This window comes from Phocoena phocoena, chromosome 11 (assembly GCF_963924675.1).
Source record: "Phocoena phocoena chromosome 11, mPhoPho1.1, whole genome shotgun sequence".
Lineage (NCBI taxonomy): Eukaryota > Metazoa > Chordata > Mammalia > Artiodactyla > Phocoenidae > Phocoena > Phocoena phocoena.
Genome location: NC_089229.1, coordinates 89740388 through 89768095, shown reverse-complemented (window position 1 = coordinate 89768095; position 27708 = coordinate 89740388). Strand labels below are relative to the sequence as shown.

Here is a 27708-nt window from a genome sequence, read left to right as displayed (position 1 = left end):
TTGTGTTGTCATAGAGTAATTACTTAGACTTTGAAATTACTTCATTAATTCAAAGGCATAACATGTTAATGCAAAAGCGTAATAGTCATAATTATGACTAGAGGAGTCATAATTAGTCTTTGTAAAGTACACAGATAACATTCATAAGGCCACCCTCACACATATTAGCTCTAGAACAAAAACGCATAGTGTCTAGCCGAAGAAAACAGTGAATACTCTGCTCATAAGACAGATTGAGTCAAACAACAGAGCTTCACAGGGCTGTTTCCCAAAGATCAATACTCGAAGAAAATTCCTGTGTACTGCCGTAAAATTTCAGAGACTTTTCATGGAGGGGAAGTGTTTCTTCAAGATGACTTCCGCTGATGTTCTGGGCATTAAAATGATTTACATTACAATATCTAAAAAAGAAAGAAAGAAAGCTTTTTTTAGGACCAGATGTAGAGGACCTGATAAATCACTTGCCTTCCCCCTGTGCTTGTCTTACTTTTATTATAGGCCCATAGATACTGGCACCACAGTGATGGTTATTTAAGAGCACCGCTCACCAGAACAGTCTTTATAAAACGACAAAAGGAGTTTTAGGACATATTAAGGTGCCTCACGAGGACCTTTAGATGGCGCTCTTTTACAACCTGCAGTGAGTCTGACGGTGAGAGAACTGGAAAGTCTGGAATTATCAACCTTGTAGATTTCATGGCGGCAGGACTCGAAAGATTTATCAGATGCACTGAGGGTTTGTAAATTCGGTGCTGAGACTGTGTGGAAAACACCACTGTCAAAGAAAAAAATCCATGAACATATTTCTAAAAATGTGTGCCCTCTGTCCATGACTCAAGAAAAATCTTCTAAGTGCCAGGCAGCGTGCTAGGGTCCAGTGCTCACCCTAACGTACCGAATTCTCACTATAACTCTGGAAGGGTGGAGCCATCCCCATTTCACAGACAGAAATACTGAACTTCTAGGAGGTTAAATAAGTTGCTTAGGGTTTGTATGAGTAATAGTTGGCAGAGCCTGGGTTTGAAACCAGAAGTCTCTTATTCAGAGTCCTGGCCTTTTCCCTCTATGGTACACTGCCTGTAAAGGCAACTTACTTCTTAAACATTTTTGAAGAAGTTCCAGGAGGAGAGGAATTTCAGACTGCTTTAGTCACTGCTGTATTCCTAGTACCTTGATCAGTGCCTGGTACATAGCAGATGTACAATAAATATTGGTTGAATGAACAAATGGTCAAGGGCCATAAGTTCAATTTTATCAAATGCACCTAAGTCTTTGAGGTCAGACATTTCTTCTTTTTTTGATTTGTGAAAGTTTCCAACGCTAGAGAGTTTTACCTTCTTTCCCTTCTTAATATATTGCTAGCGATAACTGTAAGAAAAGGATATGCTTGAATGACTGGTCATTTTTCTCTGATTTATGTCTCTTTCAATAATCATTGCAGGTTATACACAAAAGATTACTGGTATCATTAACAAAATAAGCACAATGATATCAACTTCATAAGATGTGTTTTACAACATTGGAGGGACGGTGGTGTCAAGTTGTAATAACAAATACGCTTCTGCTCTCTCCCCCCATAAATGTCTGTAATATCCTTTATTTTAGCATTTGATGTAAGATACATAGTTATAGTAAGGACTGTAGAGGTGTTTGTATAATACTTTTCAGCAAGGAAAGACATTTCATCCACCTACTTCCTCCACCCCCAACCTGGAGAGCCTCAGGTGTGTCATGTCACCATTGCCCTATTTCAGATTTGATTGAGGGGGACTCTAATACAGACAGAGGCAGAGGCAGGGGATTGTTTGCCTTTTTTTTTTTTTTTTTTTTGTAGTAATGGAAGGTACATCTGGACTGCCATTCATGGAATAGTCCTAATTATACTCAGTTAAGTGATCTCCTACTGACCCCTACAAGATTAGTTTGGTTCTAGGACTTACACCAGGATTGTTGCACACTGATATAAACTTGATGGTAGGGTGCCCACAGGTGCTAACACAAACCCAATTCCACCTGTATATTAGCGAGGCTGCTGTTTCATCATTAATCCACTGGTCTCAAGATCTTGGGGACAAGAATAACTTGGCACTGTCCTATTCTTGATAGATTTGTCACCAGTATCTGGCTCTGAACAAATACACCTTTGGGTTTGGTAAAAATTGGATTGTGATTGGAAGTATATTAAGATCAAACACCATCTGACTTATAAATAATATGTTTCAATAATGCTGTCCCTGGGACGTCTGTGTTTTCCCCTGTTTCTTTGCATCCTTCTTGTTCGTTAGGGTTTGACAGAAACGATCAGTATAGAAATAAGCTGGAATCGTGCACTTCTCACTGCAGACAGTGATCCGATGCCTTGGATTCCCGATAGTTTTTTGGTTAACTCTTTTGGTTTGGCCCCTTGGATCCCAGTGGGAAATAGATACCCAAGGCAATGTGTGCCTTTGAACTAATGTAGTTGGTTCTAGCTACTTAATCTCTGCAGGTAAATTTTTCAGATTCTCCTTTCTTGTGAAACATGACACACATTCTTTTCTTGTGGAGGCTGATCAACAGGTGATGGTGGGTATAGTTAGTTGAACTGAAGGGACTGGTTTCCTCCCCCACGAGAGTTAAGGGGCCGTCAGGGAGCAGGAAAAGGGCTCTTCTATGGCACTTAGAGGCAGCAGAGTCTAGGAGAAAGTGTATGGGCTTTGGAGACAAACTAGGGTTTGAATCCTACTTGTGTGAACTTAGTCAATTTACTTGGTTAGATTTTCACTTTGGTTTTCTTACTTATAAAGTGGAATGGTATGATCTCCATACCAGGGAGGGGGACAAACCTGCTGCTTAAGACAGAAATGCTCAACACATGGAAAATTAATTTCTTTCCTTCCTGCTTTGTTTCACCCTCTCTTTTTTACCTTCCCTCAAAAAGTATGCAGGAGAAAAGAAAGTATACAGGAGATGGAGAAGATTTGGTAAGACTCCAATTTCTTTCTGAATAAGCCCTACATTATCCCTTAGTTCCTTTCATCTTTGGTTCCTCCAATCTCTGGTTCTTTGTATTTTTTATTCTCGCCTCCTTCTCTGAACCCCAACTCTACCATCTCTCACTTTACAGTAACTCACTTGCTCGACAATCACAGAAGAATCATACTTAAATATTTTGAGTGCTAGATGCCAGCTCCTTGTAGACCAGTACCTTGTTTTCTTTGGTTTTATTTTTCTAGTGCTTGGAACAATGCTTAACATGTTGGTTAGATGAATGGATAAATGAATCAGTCCCTGAGCTAGTAGGTATTTGGTTCCAGCGCTAGTTCTACCTGAATTTAGCCCACAATCATGGTCATCTTAACCATATCTCAGCATGAGTCTAGGTAAAGAATAAAAAGAAGGGAGCATAAGGCAACATATGAAGCCATTATTATTACTGCGAACACTTTGGCAATTTACTCATCCTCACAGCAACTTTCTGACACAGTCACCATTCTTATTATTTCCTTTTTACAAAGTAGAAATTGAAGCTTAGCAAAGTTAAACAGCTTAAAGTTTGTACAGCTAAGTTGTGGGACTGGATTCAACTGGGCTGCCTCTAGAGACTGCCTTTTAAACTACTTCATGAAAGACAGGGTCAACTCTTACAGTGGGAGAGTAACTGAAATTGAGAAACAATGCAGGTTTGTGAGAATTAGTGGATGGGCACCACTCGTGTTTGGAGGTGATGGACAGAGGGGAGAAAGCTCTTGCCTTCAATTTCAGTTTTTGATGCCAACACATTTTGCTGCAAAGCTGGGGACATTTCTGTTGAATCCTTCTGCAAGAATCTGACTTTCTAATTTGGTTTTCAATCTAAGAATGAGACAGGCATTTTAGGGAAATTATGCATCCTGGAGGATTACTTCGATAATATACACTTTGGAAGGTAAGAAATTTTAAAATTCAGGGAGCCATTAAAACTTTTTTTTGTCATTAATTCTGTCTTGAATGAGGTTTAAGTGCCTCTCTTATACTGGACCGTAAGCTCCATGAGAGCAGGGACATAGGTGACACTAAACATATACTGATACTGACTTTATGTCCTTCTAACTTCTTACAGTGCCTGTCACATGACTGATGTTCCAAAAGAGATTTATTAGATGAACAAAAGAAGAATTCAGGCAGGAAATAAGTGGCGATAGATGAGATACTAAATAGGTGAATGAATGAAAAGAAGTGAGGAAAATAAAAATCTGTTTAGTTCCTGCTATGTGGCAGACATCGCACTTGGTCCTTTATCAACAGAGACTCAGAGAGGTTAGAGAATCTCAAAAGAACACAGCCATCCAAGAATACGTCAGTGAGAGGGAGGGAGGCTGGCAATGGATGGATGGTAGATAATACATATTAAGCCACTGAATGGTCTCAGGTGACTGACTGGCTAAATGATTTTGGACAGTTTGTTATTGACCTTGAAATGGTCACTGCTGATTTAAAGGCCTGAATGGAATCCAAATCTTAAGCATCATTAGATTTCAAGCTATTTGTTTAATGATATTTGCTTTTAATGATAATGACTCATTCATTCTTATTATCGATATGGTTATTTCTAACTCTAAAATGGTGGAGAAAAAATTCTTGTTTTAGAATTGAGCAAAGAACTACTTTATTATAAGGACCAATGGAAAAAGTGAAGTCTATACTGGCACAAAAACAGAAATATAGATCAATGGAACAGGATAGAAAGCCCAGAGATAAACCCATGCACATATGGTCACCTTATTTTTGATAAAGGAGGCAAGAATATACAATGGAGAAAAGACAGCCTCTTCAATAAGTGGTGCTGGGAAAACTGGACAGCTATATATAAAAGAATGAAATTAGAACACTCCCTAACACCATACACAAAAATAAACTCAAAATGGATTAAAGACCTAAGTGTAAGGCCAGACACTAAAACTCTTAGAGGAAAACATAGGCAGAACACTCTATGACATAAATCACAGCAAGATCCTTTTTGACCCACCTCCTACAGAAATGGAATAAAAACAAATATAAACAAATGGGACCTAATGAAACTTAACAGCTTTTGCACAGCAAAGGAAACCATAAACAAGACCAAAAGACAACCCTCAGAATGGGAGAAAATATTTGCAAATGAAGCAACTGACAAAGGATTAATCTCCAAAATTTACATGCAGCTCAATATCGAAAAACAAACAACCCAATCCAAAAATGGGCAGAAAACCTAAAGAGACATTTCTCTGAAGAAGATATACAGATTGCCAACAAACACGTGAAAGAATGCTCAACATCACTAATCATTAGAGAAATGCAAAGCAAAACCACAATGAGTTATCACCTCACACCTGTCAGAATGGCCATCATCAAAAAATCTAGAAACAATAAATGCTGGAGAGGGTGTGGAGAAAAGGGAACCCTCTTGCACTGTTGGTGGGAATGTAAATTGATACAGCCACTATGGAGAACAGTATGGAGGTTCCTTAAAAAACTAAAAAAGAACTGCCATACAACCCAGCGATCCCACTACTGGGCATATACCCTGAGAAAGCCATAATTCAAAAAGAGTCATGTACCACAATGTTCATTGCAGCTCTATTTACAATAGACAGGACATGGAAGCAACTTAAGTGTCCATCGACAGATGAATGGATAAAGAAGATGTGGCACATATATACAATGGAATATTACTCAGCCATAAAAAGAAACGAAATTGAGTTATTTGTAGTGAGGTGGATGGACCTAGAGTCTGTCATGCAGAGTGAAGTAAGTCAGAAGGAGAAAAACAAATACCGTATGCTAACACATATATATGGAATCTAAAAAAAAAAAAAAAAAAGGTTCTGAAGAACCTAGGGGCAGGACAGGAATTAAGATGCAGACGTAGAGAATGGACTTGAGGACACGGGGAGGAGGAAGGGTAAGCTGGGACGAAGTGAGAGAGTGACATGGACATATATATACCACTGAATGTAAAATAGCTAGTGGGAAGCAGCTGCATAGCACAGGGAGATCCGCTCAGTGCTTTGTGACTACCTAGAGGGGTGGGATAGGGCAGGTGGGAGGGAGACGCAAGAAGGAGGAGATATGGGGATATATATATACGTATAGCTGATTCACTTTGCTATACAGCAGAAACTAAACATTGTAAAGCAATTATACTCCAATAAAGATGTTAAAAAAAAGAGAGAAAAGAAAAAGTGAAGTCTAAATGGAAATTTCTTGCTCCGAATATCTGTTAAATTTGTCTAATATGCTAACTGGTCCAGTCATGGAATGCAGGATTCCCATTGGCTCAGTGATGGCTCCCAGATCACTCTTTCATGGACTCAGAAATTGTTCATCTTACCACACACTTACTTACCTTTGTGAAACACTCCAGAATCCCAGGACGTTCAACAACGTTAATGATGCCAAGAAGAAGAAGAAGCTTTCTAAATTGCCTTTGTTTAATGTGTTTGGAAACCAATTGCCTGTTTGGAGCAAATGTAATTGTTATTCAACTGTGGAGTTGTAAGTTTCTGTGAATATTTTATCATGCCATAATTCATAGAGCTTTATTCGCTTGAATAATATCTACAAAGCAGAAAAGCACATCTGAAACTCAGAGTTAAAATTCATTTAATTCTGTAATTAACAGTAAAATAATAAGCAAGGCAGGCCAAATGTTTTGAAGGTCAAAAAAACTTGATTTGCATAACACAATATAGGTGTCAGAAGAGCTGGGTTCTTCTGGGTAACTGGGTAACCCTGATTATGCTATAATCAGGTAACCCTGATTATGCTATTAATTTGCAGGAACCACATTTGTCTTTTTCATCCTTATATGTCTAATATCTAGAACAGTGCTTGGCACCCCCATAGGGATTGTTTGGTAAATATACATTGAATGTATGAAAAATATTTACCATCACCAGATAGCTGGTTGCATGTGCTAATTGTAAGGCTAGTGAGATAATATATGTAGATGTCAGATATTACTTTATTTTGACAACTTAGATAAGATAATCCAGTGTTACCTTGTTATAATATCACAGACCCTATCGGTCAAATACTTGCAGTCTCTGGTTGATGTGAAGATTTTCTTTTAACCTGATGAGTAATTCCTTCAGTTTAATACCCCTAAGTAAGGAATCCTCACTTCCTTTTGATGTCCAACTGAGTATATATGAAACTAATTAGGATTCAGGTAATTTCTTTTACTTTGCTCCTAAGTTGTGACGTTTGCTTTGATCTTTGCTAGAACTCTCTTTTCATATCTACACCTATGTATCTATATCCATATTATCTCTATGTCTTACACACACATTCAATTTTTCTTCAGTTGGTTTTGAGATATTATCAAATACATTATATGAAATATGATGTATTATATCATATATATTATACATGCAGCACTTATTTTTATGCAATACTTTAAAAACAGGAATGGACTCTTAGTATTAACAAATATATCACACATATATAGCATTACAGAAGTTTAAAAGATTGATTAAAAGGTGAAATCTATCTTCAGAGAGAGAATTTAAATTCAATTGCTGTTCTGAATGGGCAGAATATTTCCCCTCAAAATGTTATGCATTATGAGAGCAGGAATGGATCATCTGTGAACAGTCAGATGCCAAGGTTCTTGGCATTTCCTTGCTTTTTTACAGGAGCAGCTCCTACATTGGGTTGTGAGCAATCCGTCTACGTCCCAGTAGACTTGATCTTCAGTGTCATCTTTCGCACATGGGTTATGGGTTGCTTCCTGAACTAGTATATGGTTCTTGGCCTCTCCCTTGACAGTGTATACTTTTAAATGGGGTTTGAATTAAATGCTCTGTTCAAGGTTGATAGTCAGCAAGTGCATAAGCATGACAGCTGTGAATAATTGTGCCATTTCCCATTTAAAGCTGCTTCTCTTCTGTCATTTAACTTCCCAATGACTATTATTATGGACAACCATGAAAATTAGCTTGTGTCCACTATAGTCTAGGACCTATAATGAAATCTGGTACTGAGTTTAAAGCTATTTTGTAAGTTCTACTTCCCCATTTTATTAACTTGTGTTCCGTTACAATAGAAATGTATGGTTTTATTGCTATATTGACATGCTGCCTTTATCTGATATTTAGGAGAAATTTCCCTGAATGTTTCCCTCTATGTCTGTCTGTCGGGTATTGTGTAACCCTCTTAATGTGTGTGTGTGTGTGTGTGTGTACAGAAACTAAACATTTGATTGTACTTGCATGGGGGAGTCAGGGTAGAGAGGTCAAGGTATGGTGAGATAGCATCACACTTATTGTCAGGGAGAACTAAGCCATCCTGCTAAGCCTATTCAAACAGTCCTGTTTCCTTATTTCTCTTGAATTAATATCCCACTCATATTTTTGTCCTTTTCATTTCACATAAGCACTTTACATGTCATGCGATTATACCATTTTATTTTTTTATTTTTTTTTTTGTGGTATGCGGGCCTCTCACTGTTGTGGCCTCTCCCGTTGCGGAGCACAGGCTCCGGACGCACAGGCTCAGCGGCCATGGCTCACGGCCCGCCCCCACCCCGGACCGGGGCACGAACCCGTGTCCCCTGCATCGGCAGGCGGACTCTCAACCACTGCGCCACCAGGGAAGCCCTATACCATTTTATCACTGTGTTTCTGTGGCTAGAGTAAAAGGAGTTTGCACAGAGTATGCAAAGCCTCAGAATTAACATGGCATTAATTCTTCCCGGAGCATGCATTTTGGTCCATAACAAGTAATTGGAAAGTCTATCTTTATTCTATAACAAAGTCAGCTGAGGGAGAAGAATATCAATTTTGTAAGATCTTTAAAGGTAAAACATAATATTTCCAAGAAATTGTGCAATTACAGCGAATACCAGCCTATCAGGAGATGGCGCTAGATCCCCTGGGCATGCCAGTGTGCTTGCGTCTCTGTCACTGGGGATGCCGGGGTGGGCACGCATGAGAAGCACTGTGACTTGGCATTATGTGCATGTGGGGTGACAGGAGGATGTCATACTAGGAAAGTTAAAGGCAGTGGAAATTTACGAGTAACAGGATATTTTGTGAGCGGAATTATTTTAAAAATAAAACGAAAGAGTGCCGTACCACCTGTTCAGACTCCTGATAATACTCCTCTATTGTTTCTTTATTTCTTTAAAAAAATTTTTTATTGGGGTATAGTTGATTTACAGTGTTGCGTTAGTTTCAGGTGTACAGCAAAGTGAATGTTATACATACAGCCACTCTTTTTTAGATTCTTTTCCCATATAGGCCATTACAGAGTATCGAGTAAAGTTCCCTGTGCTATACAGTAGATCATTATTAGTTATCTATTTTATATAGAGCAGTATTCTTTCTTTTTTTTTTTTGCGGTACGCGAGCCTCTCACTGTTGTGGCCTCTCCCGTTTGCGGAGCACAGGCTCCGGACGCGCAGGCTCAGCGGCCATGGCTCACGGGCCCAGCCGCTCCGTGGCATGTGGGATCTTCCCGAACCGGGGCACGAACCCGTGTCCCCTGCACCGGCAGGCGGACTCTCAGCCGCTGCGCCACCAGGGAAGCCCTAGTATTCTTTCTTAAATACCATTTTCGTGTTCAGCTTTCTTCCTAAGGCTGAGCTCATTCTAGCACCATATTTTGGCCTTCTTTAGCTACAATTTAACATTGACTGTATAGCTAATTTACATGGTGAGCTTTATGGTAAAGAGAACCGTCACCAGAATTGATAACATGGAACAAACACTAGCATCAAGTTGGAGAGAGAGATTCTTCATGAAGCTTAAATTTGTTTTATATGTATAGAGCTATTGTGTCTATGTAAAGAGATAGCATTGGGTGTAAAAAGATATACCCAATGGAAATAGTATGGGCTCTGGAATCAGAGAGACTTTTGATGTCTCTGTTATTTAATAGCTTTGTTGTTGGGCATTTGCTCAACTGGACCCCTTCAACCTTGGTTTCTCCTCTCTAAAATGACAGCAGTACCTCTCTCACTGAGCTGTTAAGAGAAGTAAAAGAGATAATAGAGGTCAAGGGTTAGGCACCCATAAGAATTAGGCTATCACCTCTCCCCTCTTTAGAGATGCTCATATAAAATCATGTAGCCTCAGCTTGATCTTGGGCCCATTTCCTGTTGGATACTTCTTCATGTTCTGTGTGCCTTTTCTTTTTTTTTTTTATCATTATCCCAGGACTGGTTGTAAAATGTTCCATTTAACATTGTCAGTTGACTCAGCTCTTAGGTACTATAACTTTATTTTAGTAGCTTATAAACTTTTATTGTCATAATTCACATTTGTGCCATTTTTCATCTGACATTTCTAGTACCTGATTGAAATCGGGAGTATCCTTGCAAAAGGAGACAAAGTGAAGACTTTAGGTCTCGAATGGGACTAACTAGACTTCTCTAGATTTTAGCTGGGGTGGACAGGCAGGTTATCAACATGAGAAGAAAATAGCCATGTAAAGAGTCCAAGGAATGACAAAGTGCTATTCGTTAATGCTGACAGTGAGCCCCAGTTAAGTACTTTAATTGAATAACCAGCTAGTTAGTAATGAGTGTTAGGCTGTTGACATAATAGAGCACTCACAAAATATTTGGCATTGCTCACAGTTTCCTCAAATATCTCTTGCTCAGCTAGATTTATTTGTTCATTTGAAAATCATTTGTTAAGAAATTTTTATGTGCCAGGAAATGGGCATTCCAAGTTGCTTAAGAAAAGGAGCTCATGGATTAGTAAGGGAGACACGCACACCTCGTTTTATTGTACTTCACAGATACTTCACGTTTTACAAACTGAAGGTTTGTGGCCACTCTTGTCAAGCAAGTCTATCAGTGCCATTTTCCCAAAGGAATTATTTTTAATTACCGTATGTACATTGTTTTTTAGACATAATGCTATTTCACACTTAATAGACTACAGTAAAAGGAATGTACAGTGTAAACAAAACTTTTATATGCACTCAAAACCAAAAAAATTCACGTGACGTGTTATTGCTTTATTTGTTTTACGAACCTGCAGTGTCTCCGAGGTATGTCTGTAATTACTCTCAAGCATTAGACTTTATAGATACTAAATAAAATGTTTCTATTTATCTTAAATGATCATGGTCACTTTAGAGATAGACTATAGGCTTATCTAAGCTAGTTCTTGTATGTTATTTACTAAAGGGTGAAGACACAGAGAGGTAAAGGGAATCATCGCTCAGCAGAACCCTCACTTCTTACCCTCACCACTGCACGAATACAGCCCCCTACTGGCGCTAACAGAACTACTAATTTTATGACTTTCCTTAGCATTTCAACAGTTTAAAAACGTCTGGACAGCAGTTTTTGACATAGCTTACCCCACATACCGTTTAAAATACCTAAGATGACATTTCCACCTAAATCCTGGGATTGACCTATCGTGAGACTCAACCTATCGTGAGACTCTTGGGGTAATTTACACTAAATTTAAGGCTTTTGGAACAGGATTGAAAAAATACATACGGTGACCCACACATGCTATGAGGCTATAAACAGCGCAAAGCTGCTGATGTGAAAGAGGAACATACTTTATTCCTGTCCCATCTTATGCCCTGTATTATAAGGCCTAACATTTCGTGTGCTGCCTTTCCGTCTTGAGTGTCACAGGGCCCCAAAGGCCTGACCGCACATTTCCCTGCTTCCTTTGTCAGATATGTTCCCCACAACGGGATATCGTCCCCTCCTGGCTAGTTCCCTATTAGCCAGACCAGCTGCACTCCACTCGGTCCTCAGCCTAACAGATTTCACTTCCTTACCAGCTTTCAACATTATTCAGACCAGTAATCACATCCTCCTGTAGATCACCTCACTGCTTTGTTGCTACAGACCCTGCTTGTTCCCTCTCTTCCTCAGTGCAACCCCACAGGGCCAGGCATGGCATGCTCTGGTCCCCTGGGCTGTGAGCACAGGTGATGAATAAACTGCTGTCAGTCTCATCTGCCCACGTATTCAGCCTTCTTATGCTATTTAGGGCGAGGATTCTTCCCTCCCCAATGGGGTGAATAGGAGGTGATCAGGAAGTGCCCCTACCACAGAAATCAAGGTCAATTCTAGACAGAATTATAGTATTTGATGTTGATCTAATGCATAGTTACTGTTTTGGGGAGGAGAAGTCCTCCCCTACATCCCTCTAAACAGTACCCAGCACCAAGTACCTCTGCTGCTAAACTATTGATACATGGGGGAGTGGAACTTCCATTAACCCTGAGACAAGAAGTAATGGGAGCACAGCATTGTAGTTCTCAGAAGGAAAGCATTACAGTTGAATGTGAGCGAGAGCCAAGTATGCTTGAGACTGCAAATTATAATCACACTGTCTGATCAGAGTGTTGGAGAACCAGAAAATGCTATAGATAACGTTCTCACTTTATCTCAGCAGTCTGCTTGTTGCAGTAACTTGAGTTTTAATGGGGCACCTTAACAGAAGATTTTGGCAAAAATATGGAATGTGACCAGAGGTAAGGAAATCCGTATACATTCTCAGTTAGTAGATACTGCCTCTCAGTAAATCTCTACCTTGAAGATAAGTAAATAGAAAAAAAAAATCCATATGAAGGAGGAAATGTGATGATAATATATATTATTACTGTTGCTTACAATACACCCCAACACAAAATGACAAAGGTTAAAATAATAATAATAATAAAAATGAGAAACTCATAATAAAAATGAGAAACTCATAATAATAAAAATGAGAAACTCATAACAAAATGAGAAACTCATAAAATAATAATAAAAATGAGAAACTCATAAAAATGAGAAACTTTGCCTCATAAGGCAAAGATGAAAATAAAATAGCAGAAAATACTGATTTCAGGAAAAATTGAATTCAAAGGAAAAACTATGTCAAAGAGACATCAAGCATCTTTTTATATTGGTAAAAAGCACAATTCAAATTGAAGATATGTCAATGAATATCCCTTAGGTAATGAAACATAACAAAATCTGTTGGAAACACAGAAATAAATAACAGGTAGATAATTCTTGTGAATGATTACATACATCACACTTTGATCAATTTTTGATAGAATAGGCAAAAAGGAAAATAATGTAGAGAATTAGAATAATGTGATTGGCACTTTGCTGTACACCCAAAACTAACACAATATTGCAAATCAACTATACTTCAATAAAAAAAGAAGAATACAATCGGTAAGAATTTAATTAAGACCACCACATTGTTTAGTAGAAAGAAAAAAGTTATAGAACTTATAGAAGTTCAGGTAATATCAACGACAAACCAAATTCCTATAGATTGAAGATTCTGCTGCTAAATAACTAGCTGGTCAAAGAGGAAATGAAAACCACAATCACAATGTATTTAGAAAATAAAGAAAATGAGAAAATTGCATTTACAAATTTAGGCATACAGATTTAAATCCTGTTAAGAGACAGATTTAAAGGCACACTGTTTTCATTTTTAGAGTAAGAACGAGCATACATGAATTAAACATTCAACACAAAAAAAATCAGAAAATAACTTTTAAAAAATCTACGGAAAGTAAGAGGAAGGAAATAGAACAGAAAGTCAATATCTTAAAGTATATTAAATAGTTCTAAGAGCTGATTCATTGCAGGAAAATGTAACAACAGTAACAACAAAAACCCTGACAAATCCAATCAAAATACACAACAAAAGAATCAAAAGAGATAACAATGTTTAGTTATGAGTATGCTATGTTAGTGTCAAAAAATCTTATGCAAGGAGGGTGATTATCTGGGAAAACATTAATTGCCAGAATAGAACTAAGAAGAGATGAAAAATCTTAATGGCGGCAAATAGCAGGAAAACGTTACAAAGAATGATTCTCAAAAGAGATATTAGGTCCTGAATGCACCTTTTAATTTTCGTGGAAGAAGTGAATCTTTCCCCTGGATCTTCCAGAGCAAAAGATCATCCAGTATTGATGCTACTGAGGATTGTTTATCCCATGTATGTTAAGATGACTTCATATTGAAAAATCTATTAATTAAATACAGCATAATGTCAGGAGCAGTAAGAAAAATCAAAAGGTGATCTCAAGAGCTGTTTAACAAGCATTCAATAAAATTTAACCTGATTTATTTAAATCTTAGAGAACAAGAAATAGAAACTTTCATTTTCTTATGGTAAAGAACATCATTTAAGATTATCTTTATAAACCTACAAATATGCTTAATAGAAAGCTGAGAAAAATTCATATTAAGATCATGAGCAAGATAAAATGTGACTGTCTTCTGGTATTAACATTGCCCTGGAAGTGCCGTGTACTGATGAGGATGCAAAGCATAGGAGTTAATACTGAAAATAAGGATAAAAATTATATGTATCTTAAGATTAGAGAATACTGCTATAAACTTAAAAGGATCAACTAAAATATTCGCATAAATTTACTAAGAAAGTTTAAGAAGTTGGATGCAAGATGAAGACATAAACATTAATAATCTCCCTATATAATAGTGATTATCTCATTGAGTTGTAATGAGGGAAAATGATTCAGTTTATAATAGCAAAAAGAAAAAGAGCATTAAATGCCTACAATAACTCTAACAAGAAATGTTAAGGATATATATGAAGAAAAGAATCTTACTGAACTAAATTTTTAAACATTGAATAAATTAAAAATGTTATACACTTAGACGGAACACTATTGTAAAAGCTTTTATTTTTTTTCCTAAAAGCTAACAACTTCTACTTATTTTATTAAATAAAAACAGGATTTGGGGAAAACTAAAAGAATGATTTTGAAATTCATATGGAGGTATAAACCATAGGGAATATGATTCTTATATTCATTATATTTTTATAAATGAAGAATGACCATAAGAAGTATGATTAGTAATACCGGATATGTATTATATATCATAAAACTGTAGTAATTAAAAAGAGGGTGATACTAATCTAAAATCAAGAGGCATCTGAAAGGAACAAGATGCAAAGATAGCCCTGAAACAGTCCTAAGATCACCTGAGCACTAAGGCTATATTAAAGTACACATCACGGGACTTCCCTGGCGGTCCAGTGGTTAAGACTTCGCCTTCCAATGTAGGGGGTGCGGCTTTGATCCCTGGTTGGGGAGCTAAGATCCCACATGCCTTGTGGCCAAAAAACCAAAACATAAAAGACAAGCAATATTGTAACAGAAATTCAATACAGACTTTAAAAATGGTCCACATCAAAAAATATCTTAAAAAAGTAAATAAAGTACACATCATTGACTAATCAGATTCATTTCATTTATCCTGTGGTTGTGGAATATTTTTGGTTTAGCTAACCTTTCTCAACATATATCAAACTATGTTGTGCAACTTTTTAATTTGAATCAAATAAGTGTTATCTTAACATGAAAATTAAGTCCACATGAATGAGAAAATTCTGTTCAAACTATTAATCTACTAAAATTCCATAACTACAGATAGATGCAATGAAATTAATCACAGTGATAAAGGTTGATAGAATTGATTACATATATTAGCAAAACACATGTAAAAAAACTCATCTATAAAATTAAATGTTTAGTTAAAACTGGGAAAATATTAGCAATAAATGATGATAATATCTCTAAAGTTTCAAGGACATAGAAAGCAATAAGAAAAAACACAAATAGACCAAAAGAAGAATGGACAAAGAATATGATATGTCATTTTATGAATGAAAAAAAAGATAGCAATGTTCATAACATTAAAAATTTCAATTTCCTGTTCTTAAAAACACAAATCAAACTAACAATGGAATATAATTTTTGCTAATCAGATTAACAAAGATTAAAATAGTAATATTCTCAGGGCTGAAATTAATACATTGAGACAAGTATTATCCTACCACACTGGCAGCATAATTGATGTAGCCTTTTAGAAAACAATTTGGCTTTACTTCTCAAGAGTCTTTAAAATATTTAACTTCATTGAAAGCAATCACATATCCAGAATTCTATTCCACAGAGACAGTAAGTTGATGTACTTTAATATTATATAAAACATGCTCACCTTAGTACTATTTGTAGCATTAGAAAATGGGAAACAACGTAAACATTCCTCAAGAAGGGAAAGGCAAGTTAAATTAAGATATATATTCATCCATGCAATGAAATATATCAAGTAATTGTTAAAAGTGAGCTTTTATTCTTTTGGAGAGACATGGAAATATGCTCTCAATATTTTTAAGGAAAGAACAAAAGGTGGGTACTTGATACAAATTTATTTATTGAGCTTTCAGCAGGATTAATTCGGACACTAATTTTGCTTAAAATATATACCCATATAAATTTAATACCTACACACACAAATAAAAAAAATTTGGAAGAAAATTTACCCAAATAATAATTGCTATTATCTTTTCAAAGTCTTTTTTTCTCCCTTCTTTTATACTTTGGATTTATTTCATCATATATTACCTTTATGGCAGAAAATTACTATTTTAAAACCACTTAATCAAACATACTTTTGAAAAAATTTGATTTCTAAAAATCATTTCTGGTTTATTATAAAAGATCAGAATTGGCTGGTTTTCAATCACAACTAACTCTTCTTCAGCAAAGTACAGGATAACAGCCTCAATATTGTAACAAGTTACGTGCTATTTACAAACCTGTCCTAAGATTTTATTTTGGAAATTATAATACCCCAAGTGACAAAAACTGGTTGATTCTGAACCCTTCAGTGACATTTCACTGTATTCTCTATTGAAATCCTAGATTTACCCAATACCTCAAGTATACATGGCATTATTTTAAGTGCTAAAGCATATTGTTTTTGATTCAAGGCAGACTTTGGCTATCTCTTTTTGGAGGAAGAGGCATTATTGCCCCTTTTTACTAACTACTGTTTTAATCTGAAGGTAATGGAACTGTGAAAAATCTTTATTTTTTTATTTTTAAATTTTTTTATTGAAGTATAATTGATTTACAATGTTGTGTTAATGACTGCTGTACAGAAAAGTGATTCAGTTATACATATGTATACATTCTTTTAATATTCTTTTCCATTATGGTTTATCATAGGATATTGAACATAGTTCCCTGTGCTCTACAGTAGGACCTTGTTGTTTATCCATTCTCTATATAAAAGCCTACATCTGCTCACCCCAGCCTCCCACTCCATCCCTCCCCCACCACCCTCCCCTTTGGCAACCATATGTCTGTTCTCAATGTCCATGATTCTGTTTCTGTTTCATAGATAGGTTCATGTGTGTCATATTTTAGCTTCCACATGTAAGTTATATGGTATTTGTCTTTCTCCTTCTGACTTACTTCACTTAGTATGATAATCTCTAGTTGCATCCATGTTGCTGCAAATGGCATTATTTCATTCTTTTTTATGGCTGAGTAGTATTCCATTGTGTATATGTATCACATCTTCTTTATCCATTCATCTGTCGATGGACATTTAGGTTGTTTCCATGTCTTGGCTATTGTGAGTAGTGCTGCTATGAACATAGACGTGCATGTATCTTTTTGAATTATAGTTTTGTCTGGATATATGCCCAGGAGTGGGATTGCTGGATCATACGGTAATTCTATTTTTAGTTTTCTGAGGAACCTCCACACTGTTTTCCAAAGTGGCTGCACCAACTTACATTCCCACCAACAGTGTAGGAGGGTTCCCTTTTCTCTACACCCCCTGCAGTATTTATTATTTGTAGACTTTTTAATGATGGCCATTCTGACCATCATTTTCCAAAGTGGCTGCACCAACTTACATTCCCACCAACAGTGTAGGAGGGTTCCCTTTTCTCTACACCCCCTCCAGTATTTATTATTTGTAGACTTTTTAATGATGGCCATTCTGACCTGTGTGAGGTGATACCTCATTGTAGTTCTGATTTGCATTTCTCTGATAATTAGTGATGTTGATCAACTTTTCATGTGCCTATTGGCCATCTGTATGTCTTCTTTGGAGAAATGTCTGTTTAGGTCTTCTGCCCATTTTTCAATTGGGTTGTTTGTTTTTTCGTTCTTGAGTTGTATGAGCTTTGTATATTTTGTAAATTAAGCCCTTGTCAGTCACATCATTTGCAAATATTTTCTCCCATTCTGCAGGTTGTCTTTTCGTTTTGTTTATGGTTTCCTTTGCTGTGCAAAAGCTAAGTTTGATTAGGTCCCATTTGTTTATTTTTGTTTTTATTGAAACTTTGAAAATCTTAAAATGTGCCTTTTGAAATTTTTCAAATGATAGTTGGACACAGGGAGCAATTATTTATCTCAAACTTTGTTAGACTTTTTAAAAAGTTGTTTTACAATGGGGGTCATCTAGCAAACATCCAAAATTGTTGAGACAAAACTGAAATGGGTTTCACACCTTACTTTACTTTAGGCACATCTATCACTTCACTATGTGCTTTTTGCTTGGGAGCCAAGAAGCATGCAACTGAAAAGATGTAACCATCATTTTCCAGCGTGGACGTGCTTCTGTGTCCAGGGAAATAAACCCTGTGCAGTGAAAAGAGCTTTGGAATCAGGGATCCACCTTGGCCGTATGATTTGGGCAGCTTGTATAGTTTTCTGAGCTCACTTTCTTCTTATTCATGGTGGGGCTACAAATATCTACCCCCAAAGAATTGTTGTGAAGATTTAATGAAATAATATCTTTGTGAAATGCATACAGCAAGGTCTGCATATAACTGACACTTAATAAATGTTAATTTCTCTCCTTCCTCCTTTCACTAACCTGATTTAAATGCTTCGTTTGAGATTCATAGCTCTACTACCTGAGTTAATTTTTAAAACACATTAATTTTCATGATACCTGAAGGAAAAAATACCTAACAACTATATTCTAACTTTGTCTTTTCTACCACTTTTTCATATTTATCTAATAACTACTCAAATTATTATTACCCTCAAATTACAGACAAGGAAACAGAGGCACAGAGAGGCTGAACTGTTCGCCTGAAGTCATGTAAAGGAGACAGAATGAATATTTGTTGAATGAATGGGTGATTGGAGATTGGGCCCCGGATCGGCACATGCTCAATACTTTGTTCTCATAACAATGTCTGCATCGAGACTAAAATTTGCATTTCTACTTCTTGGGAATTGTGGATAAAAATGAAATCAACTTGCTATTTCCAGGAAGGGACACAGTGTCTTTCAAAATTGTTGAGAAATCTCTCTGCATTGTTCACCTGAACTGCAGGAGAACGGGCCTGGCTGATATTTGGGATAACAAGCTTTCTTATAAGGGTGATTTCATTCTCTTGAAGAGCATTGGGAGGTAAAAACCCATCAAGATAGTGTGTTCTCATGATGATTTCAATGAATCATCATGGAAATGAGTTTTAGAAGAGAGGCGATGCTTTGTGATAATAGCCCGATAATGCCATCAGCTCTGAACTGTAATTGTAATGGCATTAGTCAAATGAATAGATCTGATATTAATTTGAGTGTCAGATATTTCTGTAAGGTTCTTCTTGTTAATTAAACATCAGCTGTGGTATTATTAATTCAGTATCTAGCCAGTTCTTGCACATAGTAGGAACCTAATGTGTTTTTGTGGACTGAATTAATAAATCAAGCTCTAAGTGGAGCTATTTCAAAGAGTGAAATATTGAATTTAAATAACATCGTCGATATAGCAGAAACTGATTTTTGCCCCAAATCTGCTTGCTTGTACAGTCTATCCTTTCATTTGCACCTGCAACTAGCTAATGGTGTAGATTTATTAATATCAAAATTTGAGAAGAAAGCTTTTCTCATTTTTTGCATATTTATAGGGAAATATAAGGTTTACCCTGAATTACTTAAAATCAAGAATAGAGTTTGTGCCTTTCTTCTTGTGACTTATGGTCTTTAGACCATTTTAAAATCTACCAGACAGTTTCATGCCTGCCTTGAGCACCTGAATAGCACTGGGCAAAATCATGCTTTAGGTGGTTTGAAATCACCCTTCATGATCACCAGTGTCAACTGGGTCCTCAACACTGCCACCCTTCTTAACATTTCTCTTCTAAGTCATCTTTTCTAGCTCTCGAAATAACAAATTCCTATCCCCCTGTCTTTCCTACTCTTTATTCTCATCCTAAGCCACCTTTGCTTTCATGAATGGTTTGCTGCCTACTTTTTAAAGGAAGTTGGGAACCTTGAAAGGAAGGCTCCAGAATATTTCTAACACCAGAACTACACATCTGCACCTGCACCCACGCTCTCCTTTCTTCTATTTCAGTGCAGGAAAGAAGTATCCACCCTCTGATAAGAAGTCAACCTCCCTTTGTCTCTTGCATTTTTAACTGCTCCATTTGTGCCAGGTAATTTCATCAGTTAAATGTGATCAAGTATCTCTCAAAATGAAAAAAAATGTATCTCGAACCCACATCTCAGTTTCCCAGGTAAAACACAGGGCTCACAGTTAAATTTGAGTTTCAGAACAACCATGAATTACTTTTTAGAATAAGCATGTCCTAAATATCACCCACATAATTTTGTAAAGTATAATTTATGCAAAGTACATCCATAATATTGCATGGGACGTACTTATTCTAGAAAAATTTTTAGTTTACCTGAAATTCAAACATAATTGGGTGTCTTACATTTTTAAGTGCTACATCTGGTGAATCTACCCACAGCTTCCTCCAAACCACCACTTTATTTCTTAAATCTTCAGAGAAAGTTCTTCAAAAGCATTGTTTAGATGTGATGCCCTTATTTCCTCACTTACTAGATATTTTTGACCCTACTCCAATCTGGTTTTCTTTCCCTCCTCACTGCTGAAATGACTCTTGCTAAAGTTACCAGTGATGTTCATGTTGCTGAATCTATGGATACTTTCCATTCCTCACTCTACTTGATCTCACAGTAGCATTTAACACAATGTATCATCTCCTGTTTGAATCAGTCCTCTCTCTTCAGTACACACACACACACACGCGCGCGCGTGCGCGCGCACCCACACATGTATGTATGTATATGTTTCCCTCCACCCTCTGGCTGGCCTTTTCCTTCTCCGGCTGGCCATTTCTCCTCCATTTAACCTCTACTATTGAGGCTTTTCAGGTCTAGTTCCCGGGGTCCTTCTTCTCCTCGTTCTTAATATTCACACTACATAATTTTATTCACCTCCATGGATTCAAACGCTATTTTTGTGCCAAAGATTCTCATATTTATATATCTAACCCAGATCTTTTTTCTGAGATCCAGCTGTTTCCATTCTGATGTCTCACAGGTAGGTCAAACTTAGTGTGTTAAAAAATGAATGGCTGAAAAGTTTTTCAACCTCTTTGTCTTCTAGTGTTCTCCATTTAGTAAATAGAATCTCTGCCCACCCAGTTGCTTTTGGCAGAATCTGGGATGCTTCCTTGATACCACTCCTCTCTTCTGCATCCTACCGCCTCCTGACTCTGTCAAAACCATCACTAAGCACTACTGATCCTACCTCTGAAATCAAGCTTACATCTATCCATTTCTCTCCATCTGCCTACTTCCTCACTAGTTCATCACCACCAGACTTGCCTGAGTTACTTCATTTGAACCCTTCCTGCTTCTCCCAAGCCATTCTTCTTTCCTTTTCAAATTACATTGCATCCACAGTGATCTTAAAACACAAATAGCTCATGTCCTTGCTTGATGCCTTTATAATTTCTTATTGCATACCGGTTAAAAAAAAATCCCTGTAAGCCAAAGGTCCTTCACGATTTTAATTCTACTTTCTCAACCTGACTTCATGGGATACTCCCTGAATATTTTCAGGTTACTGATCTCTGAGTTCCTCTGATGCACCAGGTGACTCCTTACTTCCAGGCTTTGTTATATGTTCTTTCTACCAGAAATTCTTCACTATTATGCTCAACAAGCCAAATACCACTCATCTTTCTAGTGTCAACTTCAACACCGTTTGCAGGCACTCTTAGTATGAACATGGAGCATGTTCTAGTGTCAACTTCAACACCGTTTGCAGGCACTCTTAGTATGAACATGGATGTGAATCTAACTCTATCTAGACGTGTAAGTTTGCCATGCAAAGGGAGCAATGCTAATGGCGTGGGTCCATGAGGCCAAGAAGGATCTCAGAACGTGGCTTTATTTCATCTAATCCCAATCTGGTCCCGGAATTGAAGCTGATAGGACACCTGAGCTCAGCATTTATGGGACATATTCTTTTCTGAAGAATTATAAAAATGCCAAACCTGAACATCAGGTAATCCTAGCTCACTTGGAAAATGTTGAGACCCCACTCGAATTACAATAACAATACGAATCATTATTTTTGTGCACCTTTACTGATCTGGTGCTTTATATCTATTTCCTCTGGTCCTCATAGATACCTTGGAAATTGTTAGTGATACCATTTTAGAGAAGGAGAAATTGAGACTCAGGTTAAGTCATGTGCAGTCAGGCAGGGGTGAAAAAACTTCCTTCTGTCCTTCTAGGTTCTTCTGGCTGGTCTAAGAATGAAATTGACATGAAACAGATTGACAGGAGAAAATCAAATTTAATTTTGTACTTACGGGGAACCCCACACACATGAGAGGTTCAAAGACAGAAAGATAACATGAGCTATATATGCCAACCTGATGTAAGAAATGGGATAGGGGCCTGGAGCTTCCAAAGAAAGAGGGGAATTCACAGGATAATAAGAAAAAGAGCAGATGTTTCGTAATTAGATGTTTGCCCTGCCATATAGATGGGGCCCACTTAGGTAAAATTTACCTCTGGTGAAAACTCTTTTTCTGGGAAACATTCTCAGTTTAAATTTTTCTAGGAAGTTAAGGGAGGGGCAGTAAAGCCTCCGCTGACTTTAGCTCAAAATAATCCAAACTTTAGCTCAAATGAATAATATGCCAAACTGGCACATCTTGGGGAGGGCTGTTCTGAACCCCTAGTGCTCAAGACCTCACAGTTTATCAAGGGCTGAGTTGAGTTTGAACTCAGGTTGGTCTGACTCCAAGTTCCTCCGTTTCTACCTCTCATGAGCCAACAGCAATGGATGCTCCTGTCCACATGTAAAAAGTATTTGGGGCTTTGTCCTGATACTGTTATGAACCCTAAGACCTCCAGGCAGCTCTAAGGGTCTCTCTGGAGCCAAAGGTTGAGGGTGTAGAATAAGTTGTTTCTGGGATATTTAAGTGCCCCATTGGACAAGGAGGTCTCTGCACCTGATTCTGATGGAGGATCGATAGCAGGTTTGCCCGTGGAGCATTGGGGGCAATGCCATGTTAGCCACGGGAAGAGCGGCACAAAACCAGTGGGCGGTCTAGTAGAATATGGCCTGGCTAAAGGTGAATCATGGGGTAGCGGCCCACTTCTTTTCCCTTCCGGGTCTAAAAATCTGTCATCTCGAAAGCCATTTGTAGTTAGACCTGAGGCGTTGATGTGAATTGGAAGAAACACATCTCTAAGAGAGTAGGCACGGACCTGTGAAATCCAGTTGAATAGCCTTCCAGATGCGTAAGTACTTTCTTCTTTCAAGTTTACTGCAACTGCAAACTCCTGTTTCAAGACCGACTCCTTGATTCATGCTGAGAGGGCTGTCAGTGGTCTCAGTAATCATAGATATTTAAATGAGAATTTTAAAAGATCACTGTTCTAATTTAAAATGCTCTTGGTGGGAATTAAATAGCTAAATTCTCTGCTTCTTTCCTGGACTCTGAAGAGGAAGGACTAACGGGGACAAGAAGATGTATACCTTGACCCCTTGATTCTGCCCAATTATCCAGTTTCTCTGAGACATTTTGCTTCGGATCTTTCAATCACCTACACATCCATAACTAAGATGTCACTTGTCACTGAATTCTATTTCGTTATTTTTGTCAAAAGGTAAGCTCGCACTCATGTGTGTGAGAAAATTGATCTGGTTGCTAATGGCATAGAGTCGAAATAAGCAGTTTGACTGACTTCACTCCCTTTTATTAGCATTGCTACTTTTAGATAAACTATTCCTGAAATGATTAGTGTAGGAGGATGGGTTTAGTCTTGTATCTTCTTTAAAGCACTCAGAGTTAGAGATCCCAGAAGGATCAGTTTTCTCACTTGTACTGAAAATGTCATTCTAACAGTTATCTGTCTGCACAGTCAAGTTTTGAGAAATCTTTTGAATTTACCGCATTCACACCATTCTCCATCATGGTGCTAAAAATGACTAATGCTGCTTGGAGACTGTGATAGCTGATCATCTTTTCCAATCATACACTAACACTCACACACGCACTCACATACACACATGCTCTGCTGACATAAATCCTTAAAGGTTTAAAATATCCTATATGCTGAATGGAATGTGGAGGCTTGTGAGATGCTTAAGCATACAGCTATAATGTTCTTTTCACTACGGTCGGTTCTGTCAAAGAAATTGGTCTGGTTGTTTGATTAAATAGACCCATCTTATTTCTAACCAAATGTGCCACTATGGCTTTATTTTATATTTAAAATAATCTCTGGCATTAAAATTTCAAATACATTACTTAATTTTATCCTCCCATCATCTCTGAGAAAACTGAAGTGCAGCATTCTCTTTGTTTACGTAAGAGGAAACAGAGTGATGATGACCCACCCAAAGTCATGCAAAAAGTCAAAGGATCACCCTCTCTTAGGGGCCCTAATTAGTCACCATACGCCAGTTTACGGTCACTAAAACCAAATCATCTAAATGAACTTCATTTCCTTTCCTGACGAATGCTAATCTGATGGTTAAAGGGACTGTCACAAACTCAGATACATCCTATTCCTAGAAAAACGTGACAAAAGTCTCCTGTGATGTCATTCTGGGAATGATGGAGAAGTGTGTGGGCTGAATGATAGTAATTAGGTGAAGTGGGAGATGATGATATCCAAAAGGGGGAGGATTAGTTGATTGTCATTAACTTGCAGTGAGATCTCTAGGAATTTTCCACAAGGCTTTGGTTTTGGTCCTGTCCAGTTCAACAATTTTATCAATTACCTGGAAGAAGTCAAGGAACTTGCTTACTAAATTTGCAGATGACACAAAGCTGGTAAAGAAGTAAAGATTAGTAATTCACTGGATGACAGAATCAAAGTTTTTAAATGTCTATTATTTAGAATGATGGGTTGACATTTATTAAGGATAGAGATAAAGTCCCCCATTTAATTAGGAAAAGAAATTGTGATAAGATGACTGGAACTGAATTGAGAAAAGCTGCCAAAAATAAAAAAAAGCCTCAGGTTTTAATTTACCATAGGTGTGATGCAATTACTGAAAAAATCACCACAGTCGCTGTTGGCATTAAGAGAGAGAGAAGGTTGATAAAAGTAACATATCTATCTTGATGTACCCATTCTGAGTATTGCTATTGATTCTGGAAACCATATTTTAAGAAAGATACTGACAAGTTGTTTGTTTAATGGATGGAGGGGTTTTGATAGTGAAAAATCAGGGAATCATGTAACATGAAAAAAACTGGAGTGGTTTGTCTATAAAATAGAAGGGGATCGTAACAGCTGTCTTTATTGAGCACTTATTGTGCATATTAATTACTTAATCCTCTCAGCAACATGATGAATTATTTACTGTTGTTGTTTCTGGCATGAAAACTGAGGACACACAGCTAGACTACCTGGATTGGAATTCGTATCGTTTGACTACAGGACCTACTCTTTTAAACATTGTACCACATTACTTCTCCAAATATTTATCAAATGTTTGAAGAGTTGATATGTGGATAGAAAACTAAGCTTATCCTGTGGAATACAGTTATCAACAGATGGGTAGACTTAGGTTACTTCTCAAAGTAGAGAATTTTTCTGGGCACTGGAAGATGATGGTACATCTTCTAGTTTTTGGTACAATGTTAGACTAGATTACCTCTAAGGTGACATCCAGCTGTAAGATTCTAATTTATTGGGATGTGATTTGATGTAACACGGTATTACTATGAACAGAAAAAAAAGTTTTCAGAAGTAAATCAAATCAATCATCAGTAATTTAAATGGTGTTCTTTTGAACATAAGTTTAGAGAATCTCCCCTGCACATCCCATGTTGCTAAGATGTCCTTACCATGTGTTCTTAGTAAACCTCCTTTCATGGGCACCAAACTCTGCCAAAATTATATAAACTTTTAAAAATGTATCTTTTACTATGTCTAGAATATGATCAATAATATCCTATATGCAGACCTCCATCCAAGGAGATTGTATTGCAGAAGTAAAAAGCCCTTACATTGTGTGACCCTTAGTAGCTGTTTGATGTATTAAAATCAACATTGGCTGCAAATAAAGATCCTACATGCCGCAACAAAGATCCCATGTGCCACAACTGAGACCTGGCATAGCCAAAGTCAACTTAAATAAGTAAATAAATATTGAAGAAAAACACTGGCATTGGTTTCAGAATGCTGGGAGGGTCAGAGCTCTGTCAGATACTAGTGGTGGTGACTGAAGCACTTCATTTTCTTCTTTCTGTCTTAATTATTAAGTTTCAAAAATGAGGATAGTAATATCAACTTTATAAGATTGCTGTAATAAACCCAGTAATGTATATAACAGGTCCTACCACACTATGCAGATTCTCAATAAAAATGTAGGTTTTCAGTGAAATGTATTTGCAGGAATAGTTGTGCATGATAGAGAAATTGCCTGGTCTTTCTTCCTGGTTCCTGGGAGATAAACTCTAAAACCATTGAATTTCCGAAGTGATTGAAGTATGTTTGTTATTCATGATTGGCCTCTTAAGCCCCACCTGATGGGTTATGTTAATGGCATGACTCAGAATGGGAGCTGGCCAGCCAGGAAGACCAACCAGATGATTAGAGGGTTGGGGTTTTGAGCCACAAGATATCAGCCCGATCTCTTAAGAGAGAAAAGAGGCTGGAGATTGAGTTAAACTACATGGCCAATGTTTCAGTCAATCTGCCTACATAATAAAGCCTCAAGAAAAAGTCTGCACACCAAAGCTCAGGTAAGCTTCCCTGGGTGATAATACTCTGCGTATTGTCACACACTGATGTGCCAGTTGGGTACCACATCTCTCAGGGTGAAAGAAGCTTCACTTTTGGGACCCTCCCAGACCTTGTTTTATGCCTCTCTCCCTTTATCACATTCCCATTTGTATTCTTTTGCTATAATAAAGCTGTAATCCTAAGTATTGTGCTTTCTAGCAAATCGTCAGTTCTGAGGGGGAGTCTGTGGGGAATCTCCATATTTATAGCCAGCTTATCAGAAGTGATGGCAGCCCTGGGGACCTCCAAACTTGTGGCTGATGACTAAAGTGAGAACTGCCTTGTGGAGAACTTAACTTGAAGTTTGGCCAGACTCTGGGTCAGTTGCTTAAGCATGTATATGAAAAATTTAGACTTATATAAAAGGTAAACTGATAGTAATGTTTGACTTTGCAGTCTTTCTAGAATATGTCAAATGTAATTTGATTATAGACCTTCTTTTAGCAAATTTTCAGAAACATCTTCATTGAGTAATGTTGAAGAAAATAAACATGTTCAACAACTAAGATGTTGAGGTAGAGATGTAGGTTAGAATTTTCCAAGTTATCTTATAAACTCCTAATACCAGTGCTTTGTTCTTTGTTTGCATTTAAAGAATCTAATCATCAGAGATGTCAACAACTCCTGCAGTTCACACTTAACTGTGACAGTTTGGATTTGAGCCCTTTGAAAACTGGAACCGCATCTCGCATAATTCCATGTAGCACAGGGCCTGGCACATGGTAAGTATTCAAAATAAACTTTGGCTTAACTTTCTCAGTCAACTAAGAAAAGAACAGGGTTTGATCTTAACAATCAAGGATTGTAGATTTGTTCCCTAGAACTCTACTATACCTATCATTTAATTCA

The 27708-nt window shown here is 37.3% G+C and overlaps 1 protein-coding gene across 1 annotated transcript in view; it reads right to left on the bottom strand.

The window, feature by feature from the left end:
- Positions 1-253: 253 nt before the first annotated feature.
- Positions 254-27708, bottom strand: part of SLC15A5 (solute carrier family 15 member 5) — a 90126-nt gene continuing 62671 nt past the window's right edge. Inside the window, exons 8-9 of the mRNA XM_065888358.1 lie at positions 6347-6455; positions 254-401 (exon numbers count right to left, since the gene is read on the bottom strand). Coding sequence (XP_065744430.1) covers positions 254-401; positions 6347-6455 — 257 coding nt within the window. The remainder of the gene's footprint in view (positions 402-6346; positions 6456-27708) is intronic.